The sequence below is a fragment of the Ahaetulla prasina genome, chromosome 12 (assembly GCF_028640845.1).
Source record: "Ahaetulla prasina isolate Xishuangbanna chromosome 12, ASM2864084v1, whole genome shotgun sequence".
NCBI classification, from domain to species: Eukaryota; Metazoa; Chordata; class Lepidosauria; order Squamata; family Colubridae; genus Ahaetulla; species Ahaetulla prasina.
The window spans coordinates 25958234-25979677 of NC_080550.1; the positions used below are offsets into that span (position 1 = coordinate 25958234).

Consider the following 21444-nt stretch of genomic DNA (forward strand, 5'->3'; position numbering starts at 1 on the left):
AGCTCTGGCAGGGTCTAGCTTAACCTGTGATGGGTTACCGCCCCCCAACCCATCCTAAACCACCAACCCCTTAAAAAATGACTTTAAAAAATTTCTAAGCCCCTTTTTGGCCGCATGCCAAATCTTTTCTTTGTGGTTTCACTAATATATCTTCTAAAACTGGTCGAGCACTAATAAAGCTGTTTTTTTCAAAAGCCCTCCAGGACATTTGGACCAGTTTTTCAATCCATACTTTCATTCCGAGTTTGGCCATCCATCCTTTCTCATGGACATGCACAACACCTCTTGGAATCACTTCTTTTGGGAAGGTTTTCCTTTTGAATGTTAACATTGGTGGCAATTTGGTGCCATCCGCACAGCAGGACAACACAACTGTGTAATGTGTTTTCTCATGTCCTGAGGTTTTCACTGATACGTTTTTGCCACCTTTCACATCAACAGTCCTATCTGATGGCACATCAAAAGTTAGTGGGACTTCATCCGTTTTCCCAATCTGGCCAATTTCAAAATTATTTTTCTTCCTGGAGTCTATCACAAAAGTATGAAAAGACAGAATCTTATATCATACTCTTGGCTTTCCTTGTGCAATTCTAGTTTTGGTGTGCATAGCAAGGCCATAGCGCCTCACTGAAGCACCACGATGGTGATCCAGTAAAATCCTGAGTGGCTTTCTGTGTAGCAATGCGTTTGGGGTTCATACATCCCCATTTTTGTGGTGACTGTTCCAGTGACCTGCGATCCACTCTCTCATGTACCCCTTTAACTGGCCACTTTGTGCTTGCTTTTATCCTTTACCTTTTGCAGCTGATCCACCTGTTTCCTCCGCTCTCCTATCATTTTTTCAGTTGGAGGTGGTCCGCTGCCGTTTCCGTGCTCGTCAGCATATTTCACGACTTCCAGCTTGAAAGAGATTTTGTATGCTTGCCTTTTTGGCTTTCACATTTTTCTGCAAGAAAGAACAATAATGTGTCCTTTATAACAATGCAGAGCACTGTAGCTGAAACCAGGTTCATACATCCATACGTACACACTAGCTCATTATGCCCCCACCCTCAATTACAGTAACAATAGCAAGCTGAGAATTTTAGGATATTGGTGATTCGTATCCTCCCTAACCCTAACCCATTATACACCGATGCTAACCCTAATCCTTTACAAACAGGTGCTAACCTTTTTTTTTTTTTTTGAAAAAGTTTTAACAAACAAAAATATTTTCCCCCTTTCCCCTCCCTTCCCCCCTGCAAAACCCCCTTCCCCCCTCCCTTCACCCCCCCCCCCGGCTTCCCAGGTCAATCACAAGGTATTGTTATACATAAACCAAACATAGAATAAAATTTTCCCTTCTAATCCAATTAACCTCATCCAAATCTTTTCATTTCCTAACCCCCCCATTATATCAAATACATCCTAATTATTCAAAGGCAATCTGATATTTCTTAATCTGATATCTATTTTGTAAATAATCAATCCATTTTTTCCATTCAATTAAATATCTTTCCTGCGTATTGTCTTTCAAAAAGGCTGAGATTTTAGCCATCTCAGCCAAGTTAGTAACTTTCAATATCCATTCTTCTATTGTAGGTAACTCTTTTTTCTTCCAATATTGTCCAATCAACAGCCTTGCTGTAATAGGTGCCAACCTTAACCCTAACCATAACCCTTTACAAACAAGTGCTAACCCTAACCTTAACCCCTAACCCAGGGCTCTTCAAACTTGACAGCTTTAAGACTTGTGGACTTCCACTCCCAGAATTTTTCCTCCAGTCATGTTAGCTCAGGAATTCTTGGAGGTAAAGTCCAGAAGTCTTAAAGCTGCCCAGTTTGAAGACCCTTGCACCCCTAACCATTTACAAACAAGTGCTAACCTGTCAGGCAGCGATGGGGCAGCAGCGGCAATGGTGGGGGGGCTTGGGCAGATGGCTTCTCCAGGCGTGCGGCAGCGATGGTGGGGGGGGCAGTTCAGGCGGTAACTCAGGCAGCGACTGGTCGGCGGCAGGTCAGGAGCAGGTCCGGCAACAAGACAGCAATTCTCAATTTATAGCAAATGGTTCCCCAGAACTGTTTGATTTTCACCTTTCTGATTGGTGGTTGATCCCAGAATCAGCTGCCTGTTGCCGCCACCGCAGCAACTCCCTCCTCCCTCCCCCCAGGTATGGCTGATGCAACATTTGGTGTATAAGACCCACCCAGATTTTCCTCCTTTTTTGGGTGGGGGCAGGGGAAGGTGTGTCTTATACTCCGAAAAATTCGGTACATGTGATCTTGAGTTTATATATAACCCAAGCTTTTCTAGATTTGAAAAATGAGAGAATTGGCCCACTTCTCTCGATAGCTCAAGAAACAGCTCTAAGGTTTGTGGGCATGTGAAAATTGTAAGCAATTTAGGCCAAGGAATCCCTTCAGTTCCTCAGGCCCATTTTGACAGAGTAGCTCTACAGTCAAAGGACTGAGGTTTTGGGCTGTGTAGAACTTTGGATTTAAAAGCAAAAGGCTGCCTCCGAGGGCCACTGCAGCAGGAAAAGACATTTAAAAAGATCCCTGCCTTCACTCATTTTCCAATCTGAAGTGCTTCACAATTCTACTTTTTAAAGGAAAATTTCTAGGAGGACCAATTCACTGAGCCAACTCACATCATAAGAGTAATTTGGCTTAGTCCATTAGTAGAAATGGAGGACTAAAGAAATCTTGTGTCCTCTTTGGTCAAATAAGCATGGATCTGGACATCAAAATGTTTCTTAGCATGAAAAAAAAAAGGCTGAAATGCAACTCATCCCCACAAAGGATGGACAGAAGGATTTCCTTAAATCTATGCACATGGACACTAGACAGCAAGCTCAGTATTTTTTTTTTAATTCTTTAAGATTGTAACCACCATCTCTCCAACGAGCAAAATACTAATTTGATGCAAAACTATTTACAACATAAAAGTTAAAAAACAATAGAAACAGTAGGGTGACCAAGTAGACAAAATTTCCAAAATGCTGGTTAGGAGGGAAACCAGTTGTAGCTTCAAGCCCCTATCACTCCCAGTGGGCTTTCCTTCTGACTCAGAATGGATGAGACCAATCAGTTCAGCTCATTGGTGAAGCTACCAATAACCCACTGGCCAGGATTTTGGGGGGGGGGGGGTTGTGGAATGGCAGCTCCACTGAAATGGGCTTATGGGGCATTAACCCTTGGAGGGCTCGATCTCTGTATGCTGACCTACTGAGCTCCAGGATAGAAACGGGGGCAAACAAAATGGGGACAGGCAAGGAAGTTTCTTTCAACACATCTTTAAAATAAGTCCGTCTCAAGTCCTCCAACAGCTCAGCTCAGAAAGCATAGCGCGTACGGATGTCCTCTAGTTTCTTTGAGACTTCTGGTGGAGTCCGGTCCAGTTCTTCAGACACGTTCTTCTGCTTGTTGGGCTCCATGGAGTTGAACTGTTCACAGAGGTCCCCATCAATAACATTCTAATAGGAAAAAGAAGGTGGGGGTGTCAGTCCCAGGGACATACAAAGAAAGCTGCAGCAAAAAATCAATTCACAGCCAGCAGGGGCACAACAGATGCAAAGTTACCCGACTGCCCAACTATTGGATTACTCAAGAGCCAATTTTTAAACTGAATTTACAGAAACAGACTCTCTTAAAAAAATAAATCCAATCTATTTTTTAAAAAAAGCTGTCACTGGAAAGCAATCCCAACTCTTCCGGCCAGGTGCCTCCTGACCAGGGCTGAGTCAGCCCAAAATCAAGCTGATGTCACTGGGGACTCCAAAAGAGATCTGCAGGAACAGCTGAACGAGGAACGGCTCCCCTCTGAGAAGGCCGACAATCCACCAAGAGGGACCAGCACTTTTCTTGCTCTTTACCCGCCACTGGGGTGGGTGTGGGTGTCAAACTGAGAAGCTCCCAGAGACTAGAATAAAAACATGCTGTTTGCTCTCTGGAGCACATGAAGGGCCTAAAACAGGAGGCGCCTCCCTTCTCTTTTGCCTCACTGGGCATCTCTTGACCACCCAAGCCTCCAGGGACAGGGAGGACCAAGTCATTTATTTGCTTCCTCTAAACCAGGGGTAGTCAATCTTTTTATACCTACTGCCCATTTTTGTATCTCTATTAGTAGTAAAATTTTCTAACCGCCCACCGGTTCCACAGTAATGCGCCATGTATCACTGTCTGTGCGTGCCTCTTGCGCATCGTGGATTGGGTTGGGGGAGGCACTGGCTACCAGCTCTGCTTGTCTGTTACAGCTGGGTGGTGTGGGGGGAGATGCGTGAGCTATTCTGGGATGATGCTCTTTTGTTTGTGTTGGCACTATAGCGCCATTTAGTTTCACTTAGGTAATGTGAACTAAACTTATGCGCAGGCGATACAAATAGTATATTTTCAGAAATTTAAATTGTCACGGGGAATTTTATGAAAACTTAATGAAAATGTTTTTAAATAATGCTATGAAAATTTTTTAAAAAGTCAATTAAATTAAAAAAAAGTTAAGTGCTTCAGTATCGGACAAAACCCCTACTGCCCACCATGAAAGCTGGAACACCCACTAATGGGCAGTAGGGACCAGGTTGACTACCACTGCTCTAAACATTTTTAAACAGCCAAGATTCTGGGTAGTTAAAACCAATAAATTCCATCTCATCTCATCAAATTGTCTTAAAATTTAAAATATATTAAAGATTGCCCGCTATTCACTGCCAGCTTACAAAGGATGGGAGGAGGCCAAGAGGCGGCCAATATCTGAGAGGCTCTGCCCCTTTCAGGACCCCCCTGTCTGTCCGGAGGAAAGACAGAGAACAAGAAAGGAAGAGGCCATTTCTAATGACACAGAATGATGCTCAGGAAGGGGGTTACTTCAAGCTGCCTTGGAGCAGCAGCTCTGGCCAAAGAAGCAGAGCAAGAGCTGTCCGGTGGCAGAAGGCCCAGCAAGCCCAGTGACTTCGCACCAAGGATGAGGCTGAAGACCTACCTTAACAGGGAAGTAATAGGAGCGGAAGCTGAGGTGGTCTCGACCACAAAGAGGCGGGTGCTCAGAGCGGAGGTGCATCTCAACATGCTGGAAGAAGTCATGATCCTGAAAGAATCAGAGGATGGTCAAGGAGGACAATGTCACAAAGAGGGCAGCTGCTCAACTCTGCAAGAAGGAAGTAAGCTGACTGATACCGGTTGCCAGGGCAAAATGACTGTGACAGCGGCCGTCCCCACGGACTGCCAGAGTTGATTCACAGATCTGGCTGGCTAGGGGGTGTCCTCTTCTACTTTCCCTACATGTGTATTCTTCCCAAAGCTGCGTTTCCGCTGGAAATGGACAACCATTACAGATAGGAGTGTACCAATTTTTTGGTCAAGTGTGATGGCTGGTGTCCCTGCTAGAACCTCCAAACAAGCTGAAGCTTCAACTGTAGAATGGAGGGCGAGTCAATAGAACTGCCAGATCTCCATCATCCCTTTGGTCAAGTCTGTACGTGATCCCCCCGGGCAGAGGCACTCAAGAATGCCATCACTCTGGATGGACTCCAACTTTCACTTCGAGTTTTATGAGTAAATTTGTAAGTCAAGGTGGTTGGAACATGTGCCAGCAAAAATTCCAAGATGCTACTTATGTGCCATTTATTCCAGTAACATTGGCCCTGAGGGAAGGGTAAGGAGTGGAGGGCTCCTGAGCAAGGGCCTCCTGCCTTCAGGCTCAATTCAAAGCCTTTTGTAACTCAAGTGTCTGTCCGGATGGCATCATCAATCAGGAAGACAAAGAGAACCAACTCTTCCAGGACAGCATTTATCTCTTACCTCAGGGGTGTCCAAACTTGGTCCCTTTAAGACTTGTGGACTTCAACTCCCAGAGTTCCTCAGCCAGCTTTGCTGGCTGAGGGACTCTGGGAGTTGAAGTCCACAAGTCTTAAAGGGACCAAGTTTGGACACCCCTGTCTTACCTCATGTGATGTAAATGGAACCAGGATGCCAATGCCTCCAGACAAGGTTGTATAAACAAGCGACTCAGAACCTCCGGGGATGAGGGTCGTCTTCTGCAGAGACAGCACGGTTTCTCCTACGTGGTAGTTCATGATCACCTCAGCCTGGAAGTCACATTGATGGGGATTCAGACAATGCTGGGGGCCTCCTCCTCCTCCTCCTCCCTTGCCCTCCCCGTCCTTCAGGAAGACGAATCTTTCCAGTTAAGAAACAAGACTTTATCACTCCACTTGTGACTAAGATCATGCTTAAGAGTGAAGCTGGATGAGGCTGAAGGGCCTCTGGTGGCTCAGACTGCTAAGACAGTCTGTTATTAACAGCAGCTGCTTGCACTTACTGCAGGTTCTAGTCCCACCAGGCCCAAGGTTGATTCAGCCTTCCATCCTTTATAAGGTAGGTAAAATGAGGACCCAGATTGTTGGGGGCAATAAGTTGACTTTGTATATAATATACAAATGGATGAAGACTATTGCTTGACATAGTGTAAGCTGCCCTGAGTCTTCGGAGAAGAGCGGGATATAAATGCAAATTAAAAAAAAATGCCCCAGGAAACCCAAAGTAGGAAAAACAGCTTTTTGGGGCATGTCAATAAAAAAACAAAACAAAAGGAAGGGCCAGGTGGGCCTGCTGCTCAAAGATGTTGAGGCCAAAAGATGCAGCACTTCTTTGCTTCAGCCTCTTCCCTGAGGGGAACTCTGGTTAAAGTGACCTGAACTGAAGAGCTTAAGGATGGAGAGGCAACTGAAGAGAAGTGCCGTCTTCTGGCATAAGTGAAGTCTCCAGAGCAGCTCCACTAGCCTCTGAGAATCTTGAAAGAGCCTCCATGTTATGCTACAGCCCCTTGAGAAATCACAGAGGGAAAACATAAAGCCACAGAATTTAATATTCAGAAAGAAATAGGGGGAGGGGGACGCCTAGGTCACTACAGGCTCTTCAACTTGATGCCAATAGCCAGCATAATTTTGGAGCAGATTATTAAGCAGCAACTTTGTTATTAGTTAGAATATTAGAAAGAACAAAGGATAAGACATATCAAGCCATCTGTTTTTTATACGACTGATCAGTTTAGTTGACACAGGAACAGACAACAGAACAATTAAACTATGGCGAGCTGGATACAGAATTGGCTGAACATGTAAGTTGAAGAAAGATTTGAGTAGGGCATCAATGCTGTATTATTGAACACATGTATGAATGACATGAACAAGGAATTACAAAACAAAGTTATCAAATCTGCAGACAGAATAAAGATGGGAAGTATATTGACGTAGGAGGATGTTGAGAAGGTAGCATGGCAAGGATACACAAAAGGGCTCCATGCCAGCCCCAAAGGGGCCCAGCCTCTCCGGTTGATGAGGAAAGGGAGGCCAAAGCAGAAAGAAGCTGAGCGGGCAACCATTCTCCCTAAGAGCAGACAATGAAGTCTGGTAGTGACCATCATTGCTGTACACAATCAGACAGCTGCAGTGCCAAGAGCGCTGAGAGCCACCAACAGGTTCAGAACAGGGTTCACATCCTTTCACCTTTCTAGGACCTGAAAAACTGGAGTAAAGATTGGAGGAAGGAACAAGAAGAATCTTTTATATGCTGATGACACAACTTTCCTGCTAAGAAACAGCCAAATCAAACAAGAAACATCTGATCAAAAGAATTAAAGAAAAAACAAGAAATCTGACCTCTTCCTAGAGTGTCAAAAAGACTCTGTCATCACCACCATGAGGAATGGAAATATCAATTGATGATGAAGAGATCAATGTAGCACAAAAAGTTAGCAGTTCAAAACAAAAATTTTTGAAAATGGAATTAAACCAGGAAGGTGGCTGGCATATAGACTGAAAAAGGAGGAAGAAAAGAAACTGATTTATCAATTAACAGATGAGGAAGGGACATTTTACTATCGGAACGATGATAAAAAGAAAATAATTCATGATTACTATGAGAAGTTATATAAGCAAGAGATAACTTCAGAAGAAAAAATAAAACAGTACTTAGAAAAAACTGAACTACAACAGTACCAGAAACAGTTAAAATAGCTTTAATGATGATGGAGCTAACAGAAGCACTCAAAAGACAAAAAAATGGCAAAACACACCAGGCCCAAACGGGCTACCAGCAGAGCTTTACAAAACATTACAAGATACTTTAGGTCAGGGGTCACCAACCTTTCGGACCTCAGGGACCACTAAATTCATAATTTTAAATCCCGAGGACCACTAATATGAATTTTTAAAAAACATAAATAGCATTTAGTGCAATATAAAAAATGCAAATAATTTTTCTGTTGACCACCAAAGTTTTCTCACGGACCACCAGTGGTCCACGGACCACTGGTTGGTGACCACTGCTTTAGGTAATTCAATGTTGGAAGTATTCAATGAACTACTGTTAGAGGTGAAAGTGGACGGAAGCATATTTTACTCTCATACTGAAAGAAGATACAGATCTGCAACATAAAAAACTATAGACCGATATCGTTATTGAATGCGGACTGTAAGATATTTGCTTCAATAATAGCAGAAAGACTAAAGAGATTCTTGAATCAATTTATACATACAGACCAAAATGGTTTTTTATCAGAGACAAATCAAAGATAATATGAGGATAATCTTAAACCCACTGGGATACTATCAAACACATCCAGAGAAGCAAATGGCATTGATTTTTCTTGATGCACAGAAGGCATTTGATAATGTGAACTGGCAGTTTATGTTGACGCAATTAAAAGTCATGAATTTTGGGGAGAGATTTATTAAGATAAATCTTATTAAGACAATATACCGTAAACAAACTGCAAAGGTAATGATAAATTGTGATATGACGGAAAAGGTTAGAATAATGGAAGAGAACAAGGCAGGGATGTCTTCTATCTCCATTATTATTCGTGTTGACATTAGAACTATTAAACAGACACATTATACAGGACAAGGAGATAAGAAGTATGGAAATAAAAAAGGAAGAATATAAATTACAAGTGATTGCAGATGACTTGGTTTTTATTTTAGAAGATCCGCAAGAATCAGGGCTAAAGCTGTTAAAAAGAATAGAAGAGTATGGTAAAGTGGCAGGGCTGAAAATAAAGAAAAGACTAAGATTTTAGTGAAGAATATTACAGAAAAACAAAAAAAAGAGCTAATGAAGAGATTAGATATTCAGATTACCAAAAAAAAGTAAAATATTTAGGGATTCAATTAACAGCGAGATGTGTAACGATTAAGGAACATAATTACTATAAACTGATGTAACAAATTAAGACAGATTTGGAAAATTGGAAATGCTTGCAATTATTGTTAATAGGAAGAATAGCTACAATTAAGATATTACCAAGATTATTATATTCATTTTGGAGAAAAAAATATTTTGAAGACCTAAATAAAATAATAGCAAAATATATTTGGCAGGGGAAAAAGGCAAGAATTAATTTAAAAATGTTACAGGATGCAAGAAGTAGAGGACGTTTTGGATTACCAAATTGGGAATTATATTACCAAGCAGCAGTGCTAACGTGGATGGAAGAATGGATTGTACTGAGAAATAAAGATTATTGACACTGGAGGGACATGATTTGCAATTGGGATGGCATGCCTTTTTATGGTATAGGAAGAATAAGATACATGGTTACTTTCATAGACATTATATAATGCCTTATTGTTAGTATGGGAGAAAGTTAGAGAACAATATTTAAAGATACCAGTCTGGCTTTCGACGATGGAAGCACTAATAAACCCAAATATTGTTAACATGGGAAATATTGTCAGATATAACGATATTTTGACTGAAACGGGGAAGCTCAAAAACAAGCAAGAATTAGAAAAACGGGATCGACAAATACAATCTAGGTATGAAAAAGATGCTAAATTATATGGTTTTTATATGAAGTTGACAGAATTAGATAAGATACTAACAGGAACAGAAGAGAGGGTGATAAAAAAAACTATATAGCTATTTACAGTATTAAATTAGAAGAACAAGTGAAGGAAACAATGATAGCCTGGGCAAAAAAAAAAATGGTTATATTCTATCTATCTATCTACTAGCAAAATGGCAGCAATTATGGGATAGAAATTACAAACTAACAATGTCAATGGCATATAAAGAGAATTTGTATAAGATGTTTTACAGATGGCATTTGCCACTGGCAAGATTGGCGAAGATGTTAAAAGATAACTAAATTTTGGAAATTGGAGTGCGCAACTTAGGCGTTCTCCTGGACGATCGGCTGTCCTTAGAGGATCATTTGACAGCCGTCGCCAGGGGAGTATTTTATCAGGTTTACCTGATTCGCCAGTTGCGCCCCTTCCCTGACCGGGATGCCTTACGCACGGTCACTCATGCCCTCGTCACTTCCTGCCTGGACTACTGCAATGCTCTCTACATGGAGCTCCCCTTGAAGAGCACCAGAAGGCTCCAGTTAGTCCAGAATGCGGCCGCGCGGGTGATAGAGAGAGCACTGCGTTGCTCCCATATAACACCTATCCTGCACGGCCTACACTGGCTGCCGGTAGCCTTCCGAGTGCAATTCAAGGTTTTGGTCATCATTTTTAAAGCGCTCCATGGCTTAGGACCGGGGTATCTACGAGACCGCCTCCTGCCGCCGATAGCCTCCCAACGACCGGTGCGCTCCCACAGAGCAGGCCTCCTCCGGGTGCCGTCGACCAAGCAGTACAGGTTGGCGACCCCCAGGGGAGGGCCTTCTCTGTGGCAGCACCAGCCCTGTGGAACGAGCTTCCTCCAGGGTTACGGCAACTCCCAGACCTCCGGACCTTCAGGCATAAACTGAAGACTTTATTATTTCAACGAGCTGGACTAGCCTAAGAATAAAATATTTTAGTTAATTTTAATGGGTTTTAACCGGTTTCTACCGTTTTAGTCATTTGGCGATTGAAATATTTTGTTTTAATTGGGTTTTAAATTGCTTATTTATTATTGTTGTATTTTAATATGCCTGTGAACCGCCCTGAGTCCTACGGGAGATGGTGCGGTATAAAAGTATAAAATAAAATAAAAATAAAATAAAATAAATGGCTCATATTGTCACATGTGGAAGGTATGTGTAGAAGCTAAAAAATATTGGATAAAAATATGCACGTGGTTGGAAAAGATGATACAACAACATATTCTATTATAAATTCTATTCTATTCTATTCTATTGACTTGAAACCTGAAATATTTCTGCTGGGGATCTTACCAGAAACTTATAGTAAAGAAAATGTATATTTGATTATTCATGTAATAACCGCAGCTAGAATTGTATTTGCACAAAACTGGAAAAGTGAAGAGATTCTCACAGAGGAGAATACGATAAGGAAAATATTAGAATGTGCAGAAATGAATAGATTAACATTAGCAAAGAACAAACTGGTTATTATGTGATATGGGAAACATTTTATCGATGGTTAGAGGACAAATATAAACATTAGAAATAAAAGTAGATGAGTAAAATATAGAAAATACTTAATAGAGGTAAGCAAATTAAGAAGAGCATGTAAAGTATTAGATATTTAATGTACTGGTATTAAGCTAAGAATAGATTAAATAATGGTATGATTGTAAATTTTAACTGTTATTGCACAAACATTTGCACCCAGACGACACATTGTTTAATGAAAGATGGATTATTTGTACTAAAATAAAATAAAATTATTTTTTAAAAAGTGAGAATTTATTTTTCTAGGATAGCAGATTGATCAAAGCAGTGAGTGCAGGCCAGAAATAAAAGTATTGGGTTGCACAGCAATGGTAAGCATGAATTGAGCATGGAAAAGCAAGGGCCTCAGTCTAGCAACTAAGAGCAGATTTGTCTGCACTCTATTGCACTTCCCGTGGCTACCTGTGGCTGCAAAAGGTGGACCATGGAAAAATTAGACAGGAGAAAAACCAGCTCATTTAAGCTGTTGCATGGAGAAGGGACCTGCGCACTCCTTGGACAGCAAAAGTGTGAAGAAGAAGGAACTGAAGTGTATAAAATCAGACATATCACTGGAAGGCAAAATCACAAAATTTTGCCTTTTTTCCAACGGTGTCGTGGAATCAAACTTGCTGGGAAAGACAGTTTTGCTCAGAACGGTTAAGAATGTTTTGGCAATTGAGTGCAACTTAGGCGTTCTCCTGGACGATCGGCTGTCCTTAGAGGATCATTTGACAGCCGTCGCCAGGGGAGCATTTTATCAGGTTTACCTGATTCGCCAGTTGCGCCCCTTCCCTGACCGGGATGCCTTACGCACGGTCACTCATGCCCTCGTCACTTCCTGCCTGGACTATTGCAATGCTCTCTACATGGGGCTCCCCTTGAAGAGCACCAGAAGGCTCCAGTTAGTCCAGAATGCGGCCGCGCGGGTGATAGAGGGAGCACCGGGTTGCTCCCATATAACACCGATCCTGCGCGGCCTACACTGGCTGCCGGTAGCCTTCCGGGTGCAATTCAAGGTTTTGGTCATCATCTTTAAAGCGCTCCATGGCTTAGGACCGGGGTATCTACGAGACCGCCTCCTGCCGCCGATAGCCTCCCAACGCCCGGTGCGCTCCCATAGAGCGGGCCTCCTCCGGGTGCCGTTGACCAAGCAATGCAGGTTGGCGACCCCCAGGTGGAGGGCCTTCTCTGTGGCAGCACCGGCCCTGTGGAATGAGCTTCCTCCATGGTTACGGCAACTACCAGACCTCCGGACCTTCAGGCGTGAACTGAAGACTTTATTATTTCAACGAGCGGGACTAGCCTAAGAAATGAAATATTTTAGTTCATTTTAATTGGGTTTTAAACCGGTCTTTACCGTTTTAGTCATTTGGCGATTGAAATATTTTGTTTTAATTGGGTTTTAAATTGCTTATTTATTATTGCTGTATTTTTAATATGCCTGTGAACCGCCCTGAGTCCTACGGGAGATGGTGCGGTATAAAAGTATAAAATAAAATAAAAATAAAATAAAATAAATGGCTCATATTGTCACATGTGGAAGGTATGTGTAGAAGCTAAAAAATATTGGATAAAAATATGCACGTGGTTGGAAAAGATGATACAACAACATATTCTATTATAAATTCTATTCTATTCTATTCTATTGACTTGAAACCTGAAATATTTCTGCTGGGGATCTTACCAGAAACTTATAGTAAAGAAAATGTATATTTGATTATTCATGTAATAACCGCAGCTAGAATTGTATTTGCACAAAACTGGAAAAGTGAAGAGATTCTCACAGAGGAGAATACGATAAGGAAAATATTAGAATGTGCAGAAATGAATAGATTAACATTGGCAAAGAACAAACTGGTTATTATGTGATATGGGAAACATTTTATCGATGGTTAGAGGACAAATATAAACATTAGAAATAAAAGTAGATGAGTAAAATATAGAAAATACTTAATAGAGGTAAGCAAATTAAGAAGAGCATGTAAAGTATTAGATATTTAATGTACTGGTATTAAGCTAAGAATAGATTAAATAATGGTATGATTGTAAATTTTAACTGTTATTGCACAAACATTTGCACCCAGACGACACATTGTTTAATGAAAGATGGATTATTTGTACTAAAATAAAATAAAATTATTTTTTAAAAAGTGAGAATTTATTTTTCTAGGATAGCAGATTGATCAAAGCAGTGAGTGCAGGCCAGAAATAAAAGTATTGGGTTGCACAGCAATGGTAAGCATGAATTGAGCATGGAAAAGCAAGGGCCTCAGTCTAGCAACTAAGAGCAGATTTGTCTGCACTCTATTGCACTTCCCGTGGCTACCTGTGGCTGCAAAAGGTGGACCATGGAAAAATTAGACAGGAGAAAAACCAGCTCATTTAAGCTGTTGCATGGAGAAGGGACCTGCGCACTCCTTGGACAGCAAAAGTGTGAAGAAGAAGGAACTGAAGTGTATAAAATCAGACATATCACTGGAAGGCAAAATCACAAAATTTTGCCTTTTTTCCAACGGTGTCGTGGAATCAAACTTGCTGGGAAAGACAGTTTTGCTCAGAACGGTTAAGAATGTTTTGGCAAGGACTTCCGGTTGGCTCTGCTGCATCGAAGACGATCCCATGGATCGTCTGCTTCGGGATCACGTTTAGAACCGTTTGGACAGCGCAAATCAGCTGTCCGACGGTTTGAATTCCTTCCCCTCGGGAGAAGAGGGGAAGGAGAGCAGCCAGGCATGGGTAGAGCTCCCTTAGAACCCCAGGAATAAAGCCTGGGGCTCAAAAGGTGACAGCTCCCCAGAAGCTTGACAAGCTCCAGACCCGAAGTGCGTCTGCCTAAGCAGAACAAGACGCCGCATCCACCTCTGTGCTTAATACCTGTTTTAAGATGATTTCAATGCAGACGGAGCGAAAACAGGAGTTCTGGCAACTGTAACTGCAAGTATCAAATTGTAACTTTGTTTTACAAAGTTTCCTTCAGAATCAATTTAAGAAGAATAAAGATGGCGCTTTTACTGTAACAGGTCGTGAAAGTGAAAGTTAACTGCTTGTTAAAGTTGTTATCGCTCTCAGCGTTGTGGTGCTGCTGGATTTATACTGAACTGAAACTTTAAAATCGTGTGAATGGATTCTAAACGCAGACGGAACAAAAACAGGAGTACTGGCAGTTATTTGTAAAGAAATTCTAATTCCCTAACCAGAGAATACTTTGATGGAAGGATTGGAGACGAAGAAAGGAAATGGTGCTTTGTTCTTTGAAAGCGAAAGTTAAGGAAGTGCTTGTTAAAGCAATTGGTGTTGAAGCTACACAAAGTATATAAGAAGAGATTAATTAAATGGAATGAACAAGAATTGATTTATTTTTTATTATAGTGTTCAAGAGGAGAAGACTTACTGAATTTTTCCATTTTTTTTATTATTATTTCTCTTTGCCATTTGGCATATTATAGCTTAACAGGAAATGGCTTTTAAGCAAACAAAGCCAAATGTTATCAAGGATTGTGAAATTTCTTTAGATAAAATACAGAAGGTAAAAGAAGATCTTAAGGAATATTTAAGGGCTTTTTTAAAGGAATTTTGGGAGGCTCAAATTTCTGTAATAGATCAAAAATTAAATGAAATGGAAAAAGAAATATTGGATTTTAAAGATATGGTGGAAACTCAGAATGAGGATTTGGAAAGTGTAGTGGAGGCATTTAAATATTTAGCAGATTATACTTTTAAGGAATGAAAGAATGGAAGAATTTAATCAAGTTAATTTGGATTTGAAAAGGAAAATAGAGGAGGTTCAAATGAATCAAGTTAATTTGAATTTAGAAAACAAGATAGAGGGAATACAGGTTAACACAAATAGGGCAGATGAAGAAAGGGTTATCTTACAAAATAGGTTAATGGAGTATGCCGTAAGGGTGAGAGGATTGAAGGAATGTAAGCAGGAGAATTTAAAAAAGATTTTTACACAGGCTTTTGCACAGGTAACTGGAGAGAATCCAGAAGATTTTGAAGTTAATATTGAAAAAAATTATCGTGTTAACTCCTGGTTGGCTAGACAGAGGCAACTACCAAGAGATGTGGTGATTTATTTCACAACTAAGAGGATTAGGTATGGAATTTTACAAGCATTTTATAAAAATAAATTTCAAATATTAGGACAAGATATAATAATGATGAAGGAAATTCCTCCTAAAATGTTAAGAAAGAGAAAAGAATTTGCCTTTTTAGTGGATGAACTTAAGAAATATCAGATACAGTTTAGATGGGATGTTCCAGTTGGTTTAACAGTGAATGATAAAGGAAGAAAGTATCATTTTAGTACAGTTCTTAAAGCAAGAGATTTTTATATTAATGTATTAAAGGCTGGAAATCCTTTGTTGTTAGAAGCTAAGTTGATTGGTGTTGAGATGGCAAAAAAATGGGATAAGGATGTAAGAGAAATACAAGATAAGGGGAGGGGAGGAGAAATTTTGAAGAAAATGGGAATTAAAAGAACAAGGAGAGATTCGTGTAGCTTCTAGATAAAAGGGTGTTTCTGTCTATGGGAAAAGAAAAAAATTTTTTTTTTAATATAATAAAAGAAGAAAGTTAAAATAATAATTTAAAGGTTGGAGATGTGATTGTGACGATGTTATTTGTTTATATATGGCTTGTTAATAATTGATTTATTTTGGATATAAGTTGGAGATGTAACTTTAGTAATGTTATTTGACTAATTAAGAGAGAGAGATATAACTTGAATTTTATTGTTAAGAAAAGTAACTGGTTAGGGATTTAGAAAATGCTTATTAATTTAGATGTTGGAATTATATATGTTGAGATTGCTTAGAAAATGTTTAGAATATAAGGTTGGGAATATGGGAATGAACTGGAGTTAAAAGTTAGATTTAAACAAATTAAAAGGATGATGTTTATCTGATGGACATACAAATATGGACTATAAGGTATATTTTTAATTGATTTTTGATCGCTACAAGCAGCCAGACTATTGTCAGTGCAATACTGGAAGAAGGAACATTTGCCTACAATTGATGAATGGATATTAAAAGTTGCTAACCTGGCGGAATTGGCAAAAATCTCAACATATTTGAAAGACTGCTCACAAGAGAAATACACAGTGGATTGGAGAAGATGGATTGACTATTTACAAAACAAATATCAGATTAAGAAATATCAAATAGCTTTTGAATGAACAAAGTGTAATGGAAATTAAGGTTCTACGGAGGGATGAGAGTTTATGGACAGTTAGCATAAGTTTAGTTTATGATTGTTGGAAATTTATTATACCCTGTATTTTGCTCTGGGAAGTCTCGGGGGGGGGGTGTTGGGAGGGGGGAAGGGAGGGGGGGAGGGGGGAAGGAGGGGGGGATATTTGTTAAAATTTTGTAAAACTTTTCCAATTTAAAAAAAAAGAATGTTTTGCCATTGCTTGAAGGACCAGATTCTCCTTTCTTAGGTCTTTAACAGAAGCTGGGTGTTCTGTCTTGCGCTCCAAGACAGGACCCCCCCTCAAGCCCCCCCATCTCATGATTCTAGGAAAGTCTTCGCTGTTAGGCTCACAGACTTAGAAAGAACTGTACCACTCTGGAACTTGGTTCCTAATTTCAGGAACTAAAACTGGTCCTGGTCCCTGTTAATTCTAACATTTTTATGTTTCTACATACTTATTTTTTTACTGGGTGGTAATCCGCCAGGTCACTTGGATAGTAAAATGGATGTCATAAATTTAATAAATAAATAAAGTTAGTAAATAAATAAAAACATGCCTAATTAAGATGAAGTTGCTTTTGCTCTAGTGCATAAAAACCACAAAGTCAGCCAGAATGGATTTCTCAAGTTTTCTCAGGTTTTTTTCGTCATCTTAACTGGAAGCAGATTACAAATAATAGGAAAAGAAAAAAGGGTGTGTGTGTGTTCTAATAAGAGCCAACCCCTAGAAAGCACCTACTTTTTGGGATGCACCATTGAGGAGGCCCCTATCCCACAGAGCCTTGTTGCCGGTTGGATCCTCATCGACCTCGTCATTTGTGTTGGGCGGCAGCCTCACCTGCACAGGAAGGAAAGGAGTGCTTGCAAATGATTCTCAATAGAGCAGCCCCACCCCCACCCGCTGGGAGAAGCTGGGAGCCTAAAATCAGAAGAGCAAACAGCAGCACGGAGACCCTAAGCCAAGCTGTTATCGCCCAGAGGAGCAATGGTAGTTTTTAACCTCTGAGTCACAATTGGGTAAAGTTGAGTCCCTGAGACTTTAGGGAAAGTCCTGTTGGTAATCAAAAGTGGCTTTTCTCCAACCCTGTTAATCAGAGGGCAGGATGAACTCAGCACTCTGGAGTCCTTCTGAGAGCAGAGAGGGGTAAAACTGACCTTGAGGGAACCTTCTACTACTTCAAAGTCCCCTCTCAACTGCCTGCTTTATTTTCAATATCAAGCATTCCCTGCCCTTCTGGCTGAGAAGGGAGGCCTTGTCTAGGACATTTTCTGTTGCAATAACAAGTGATTCCCTCAGCCAGAAATCAATAGAAAAATATTACTAGTTCAAACTGATACGTGGGTTTCAAAGCTGCAAGGGTGAGACTGCCTGCTCCACCTTGCAGGCCACACACTCCGGTGCCACATGGATTTTACTGCTAAGATCCAAACTATCAGTGGACTCTTTTCCAGGTCAGCCCAGCTCACCACACAGATGTTGCCAAACTTGTCAGCTCCAGCCACCGTGTCATAGTCCAGGAGGCAGGCAGTGGTGACCCAGCGGGGGTGGGTGTCGTCTGCAAAAATGATCAGCTGGTTTTCATTTCTCTTGTATCGAACCCAGATGAAGCTTTCCTGGACATCAGACACAATCACTCTGTGCCCCACTGTCTGAATCCCACAGATGGAGTTGGCAATGTGCTGTATGGAAAAGCAGTTCAGAAAAGGACTTGTGAATCCAGAGACAGAATCTGGGCACAAGAAGGCCGCAACTGAAGCCCAGTCACTCTGGCCTGAGTTCACAGCTAGTAGTCACAATGGAAGAGCAATAATAGGAAAGCCTGCTGGATTTCCATGAGATCCGGACAAGCATCCTGAACCCCCTCAATTCTGGCAGGAATCCAAGGGCTGCAAAACAGGACTGTGCTTTGGACAACTAGGGTGAAATGGAAGCCTTGCCGGTGGCGCTATGTTTTGGGAAGGAGAAGAGGCAACCAAAAAGGAGCCAGGTTTGTGTGCCACCCTGGTCAGGAAGGATGCAAACAAGGCTACAGGATAAGGAACTGTCCCTCTCAGCTCCTCCAGGCAGGAACAAGCCCTGCCAGCTCTGCAGCTCTACCCAAAGGCTGGAAAGTCTATGTACGAACGCACACACGCACACACAAAGCAGTGGCCTGGCAAGCCCCCAAGCTTTGCTCTCATGCGTCCAGAGGGTGGCCAAGATGGAGGAGGGGTTGTTTCCAGAAATTGCCCACAAAGGCTGGCAGGAAACCAATCCAATTTGATATCAAATTTGACTTCTGCCCCTCCCCCCCTGCTGCAGGCTACTATAAGTGGCACATTTACTGGAGCTTGAGGTATCTGAGACAAGTGTGGCTACAGGGATCCCTTCCCAGCATTCTAAATGTGTGAGCTACATGTCGCAAATCCTAAACTCTTAAGAAAGAGTTGTATATAATATACAAATGGATGAAGACTATTGCTTAACACAGTGTAAGCCGCCCTGAGTCTTTGGAGAAGGGCGGGATATAAATTCAAATTAAAAAAAAGAAAAAAGACAACCAACCAGACTTTCCACTGTCGACAGCCGAAAGGGACCTTCATGGGGGGCAGAAAAAGAAGATAAACCCACCCTCTGCAACTCCCCATGACACACTGAGGGAACCCAACCCTCCCGCAGGAGGCCAGCCTGGAACCACAGGCCCCTTGCTACCAGTGGACTCTCTGGCTCTTCTGGCAGCGAAACTGCCGTACCTTATTCTCACACTTCCGGAGCAGCTTCTTCTTGCCCAAATCGTAGACTCGCAGCAGCTTCCCCACGCCAATCAGCACCCTCCCTTGGAAGGGGGCAATAGCCGCGGGTACCTCCTCCACCGGTGTCTGGATGCAAAGAAAGAGCAGGCCCCGAGAAGCTGAAGCCCAAGCTAGGCCTTTAAGCTAGTCTTAAAAGTTGCCAAGATTGGAGACCCCCTGCTCTAGTTTGAGCTCTGCCCCACCTTTTGCTTTCGGAGAGAAGGACCCCCCCACCCCCACGCCCACCCCCAAGATGCTGCCAGGAGCTCACCTTGTGCAGGAACTCAAGCTTCTCACCATTATTCACCAGCTTGTAAGTGTAGACAAACCCTCCGGCAACCGAACGCGGGTTCAGAATGAGGTCTTTGGCCACACCCACCAAGACATGCCAGTCATCACCCGTGTTGGCAAAGCGGCACACAGCCACACTGCGGGCAAGCACAGGAACAACTGGGTCAGAGCCCAGTTCTGGTTTGGGGAAGGGAAGAGAGGAGGCCCAGGAGTGGGGGGGGGGCATCTCAATTTCCACTTTCATAAAAGCCAAAAGAAAGTATTTTGTGTCTTCTGGCTTCATCAGAGCTCAGGCTGTCGAAGGGCAAGCACAGACTTTGTGCCGGGGGGGAGGGAGGAGTTAAGCCACCTGGCGCAAGGTAATCAAGAGGAGCTGCAGTTACCTGAATGCAGCCTCGTTCTGCTCCAGCTGCACAAGGTCCAAAGTGTTTCCCTGGATGGGGTTCATCACCCTGACCACCGAGGCCCACTGTCCGTTTCCTGCTTTGGGAGCCCCAAAAATGGACTCCGGAAGGTTCTCATTCAGGAAAGCAGCAGCCATCTCTGCAGCAAGTTCCCTCTCATCTTCCCCTGCAGCTTCCACCATTTCCTGTGATGCAGAGAGAGGAGAATGGATGGAACGCCAAACCAAAGACCTCTGGCCTAGACCTGACTATGGTCCAGGAAAAAGACCGCTCCAGTCTCAGGCCGCAGAGCAGAGCAGAGCAGAGCAGAGCAGAGCAGGCCGTGTGGAACGGAGGACCAGCAGGCTCCCTTGACTGAGCTGCGGGTCACTCACCTTTTCTGACACAGGAATCAGAAAGCCTCCTCCCAAAGGGAAAACCCAAGAAGGAGCCACAATGTCCCACATCCTGGGTGTTACTTAAGAGTTTAGGGGGATCCGAAGGCTTTCTTAGAAGGTGCTCAGCCGCCCCAAAGATCAGGATTCCTGACCTCCGGAGAGAGAGAGGAGGATTAGCTCCCTTGCTGGTCGGCCAGGAGTCTCCCTCCCGTGTCCACTCCCTTCAGCAGCCAGCACACGTCAGACTCCCAAGAAAGGAGCTGGAAGGCAACCCCAAAGGGACTGAAAGCACCTCTGGAAGAGGAAGGGAGGGAGAGAGGGAGGCAGCAGCCCCCGGACGGATCCCTTCTGGGTTCTCCCATCAAACAGAGAATCCAAGGCCGCTTCTGTCCATTTCTGGAGAAGGGAATCGTTTCTGCCCCCCCCACCCCAAGAGCAAGTCCCTGGGCTTGTGTCTTCCTGCACTGCAACAATTGTCCCTGTCCGATGCTGAGCACCGTGACCAGACCCATCCTGTCTGCTCCTCTTCTTAGACGGGGCAGAGAGCCGAGCAGAAGCTGGACAGAGAAGGAAGGAGCAGCGAGGCATTAGGCTCCTCCACTTACCTCGGCCATCTGCTGCTTCCGCTGGGCTTTGGTCGCCTCGGTGTAAGCATTGTGGTCAGTCTCGATGATGATCAGATTGCTGCTCTCTGGGTGGATCACAAACTTGCGGGGTGTGTATTGCAATGGGAAGGCAACTTGGTTAAAGACTGCGCCAAGCTTCTCCAGTGCCAAAATCCTGTGGGAGCCAAAAGCCAGATGTTACCGATGCCTGCGTAAGCCACCCAGGGAAAGAAGCCCCAAGTCCTGCTGCCCAAGGTGGGTGGGGGAAACGTTTGCCTCTGCCTGCTTCTTTGGTGCATAGACAAAAAACCCCGCCCACCCTTATGGTTTTCAAAATCAGGAGGGGAAGAACTGCTTCTCCCGTCATTAAACGCAAGCGAAAGACTAGAACAAACCCCAAGGCTTTGGTGAGACAAAGGCCTCAGGTGAAA

The 21444-nt window shown here is 42.7% G+C and overlaps 1 protein-coding gene across 3 annotated transcripts in view; it reads right to left on the minus strand.

The window, feature by feature from the left end:
* Positions 1-2833: 2833 nt before the first annotated feature.
* SF3B3 (splicing factor 3b subunit 3) overlaps positions 2834-21444 on the minus strand; it is a 61308-nt gene continuing 42697 nt past the window's right edge. For 2 of the 3 annotated variants that reach the window (XM_058154937.1, XM_058154938.1), the window contains exons 18-26: positions 21014-21188; positions 20011-20216; positions 19608-19764; positions 19298-19423; positions 18032-18244; positions 17304-17402; positions 5919-6062; positions 4958-5062; positions 2834-3455 (exon numbers count right to left, since the gene is read on the minus strand). In XM_058154937.1, the coding sequence (XP_058010920.1) occupies positions 3315-3455; positions 4958-5062; positions 5919-6062; positions 17304-17402; positions 18032-18244; positions 19298-19423; positions 19608-19764; positions 20011-20216; positions 21014-21188 (1366 nt within the window). In that variant the 3' untranslated portion in view covers positions 2834-3314. The remainder of the gene's footprint in view (positions 3456-4957; positions 5063-5918; positions 6063-17303; positions 17403-18031; positions 18245-19297; positions 19424-19607; positions 19765-20010; positions 20217-21013; positions 21189-21444) is intronic. The other variant, XM_058154939.1, reaches the window with a different exon arrangement.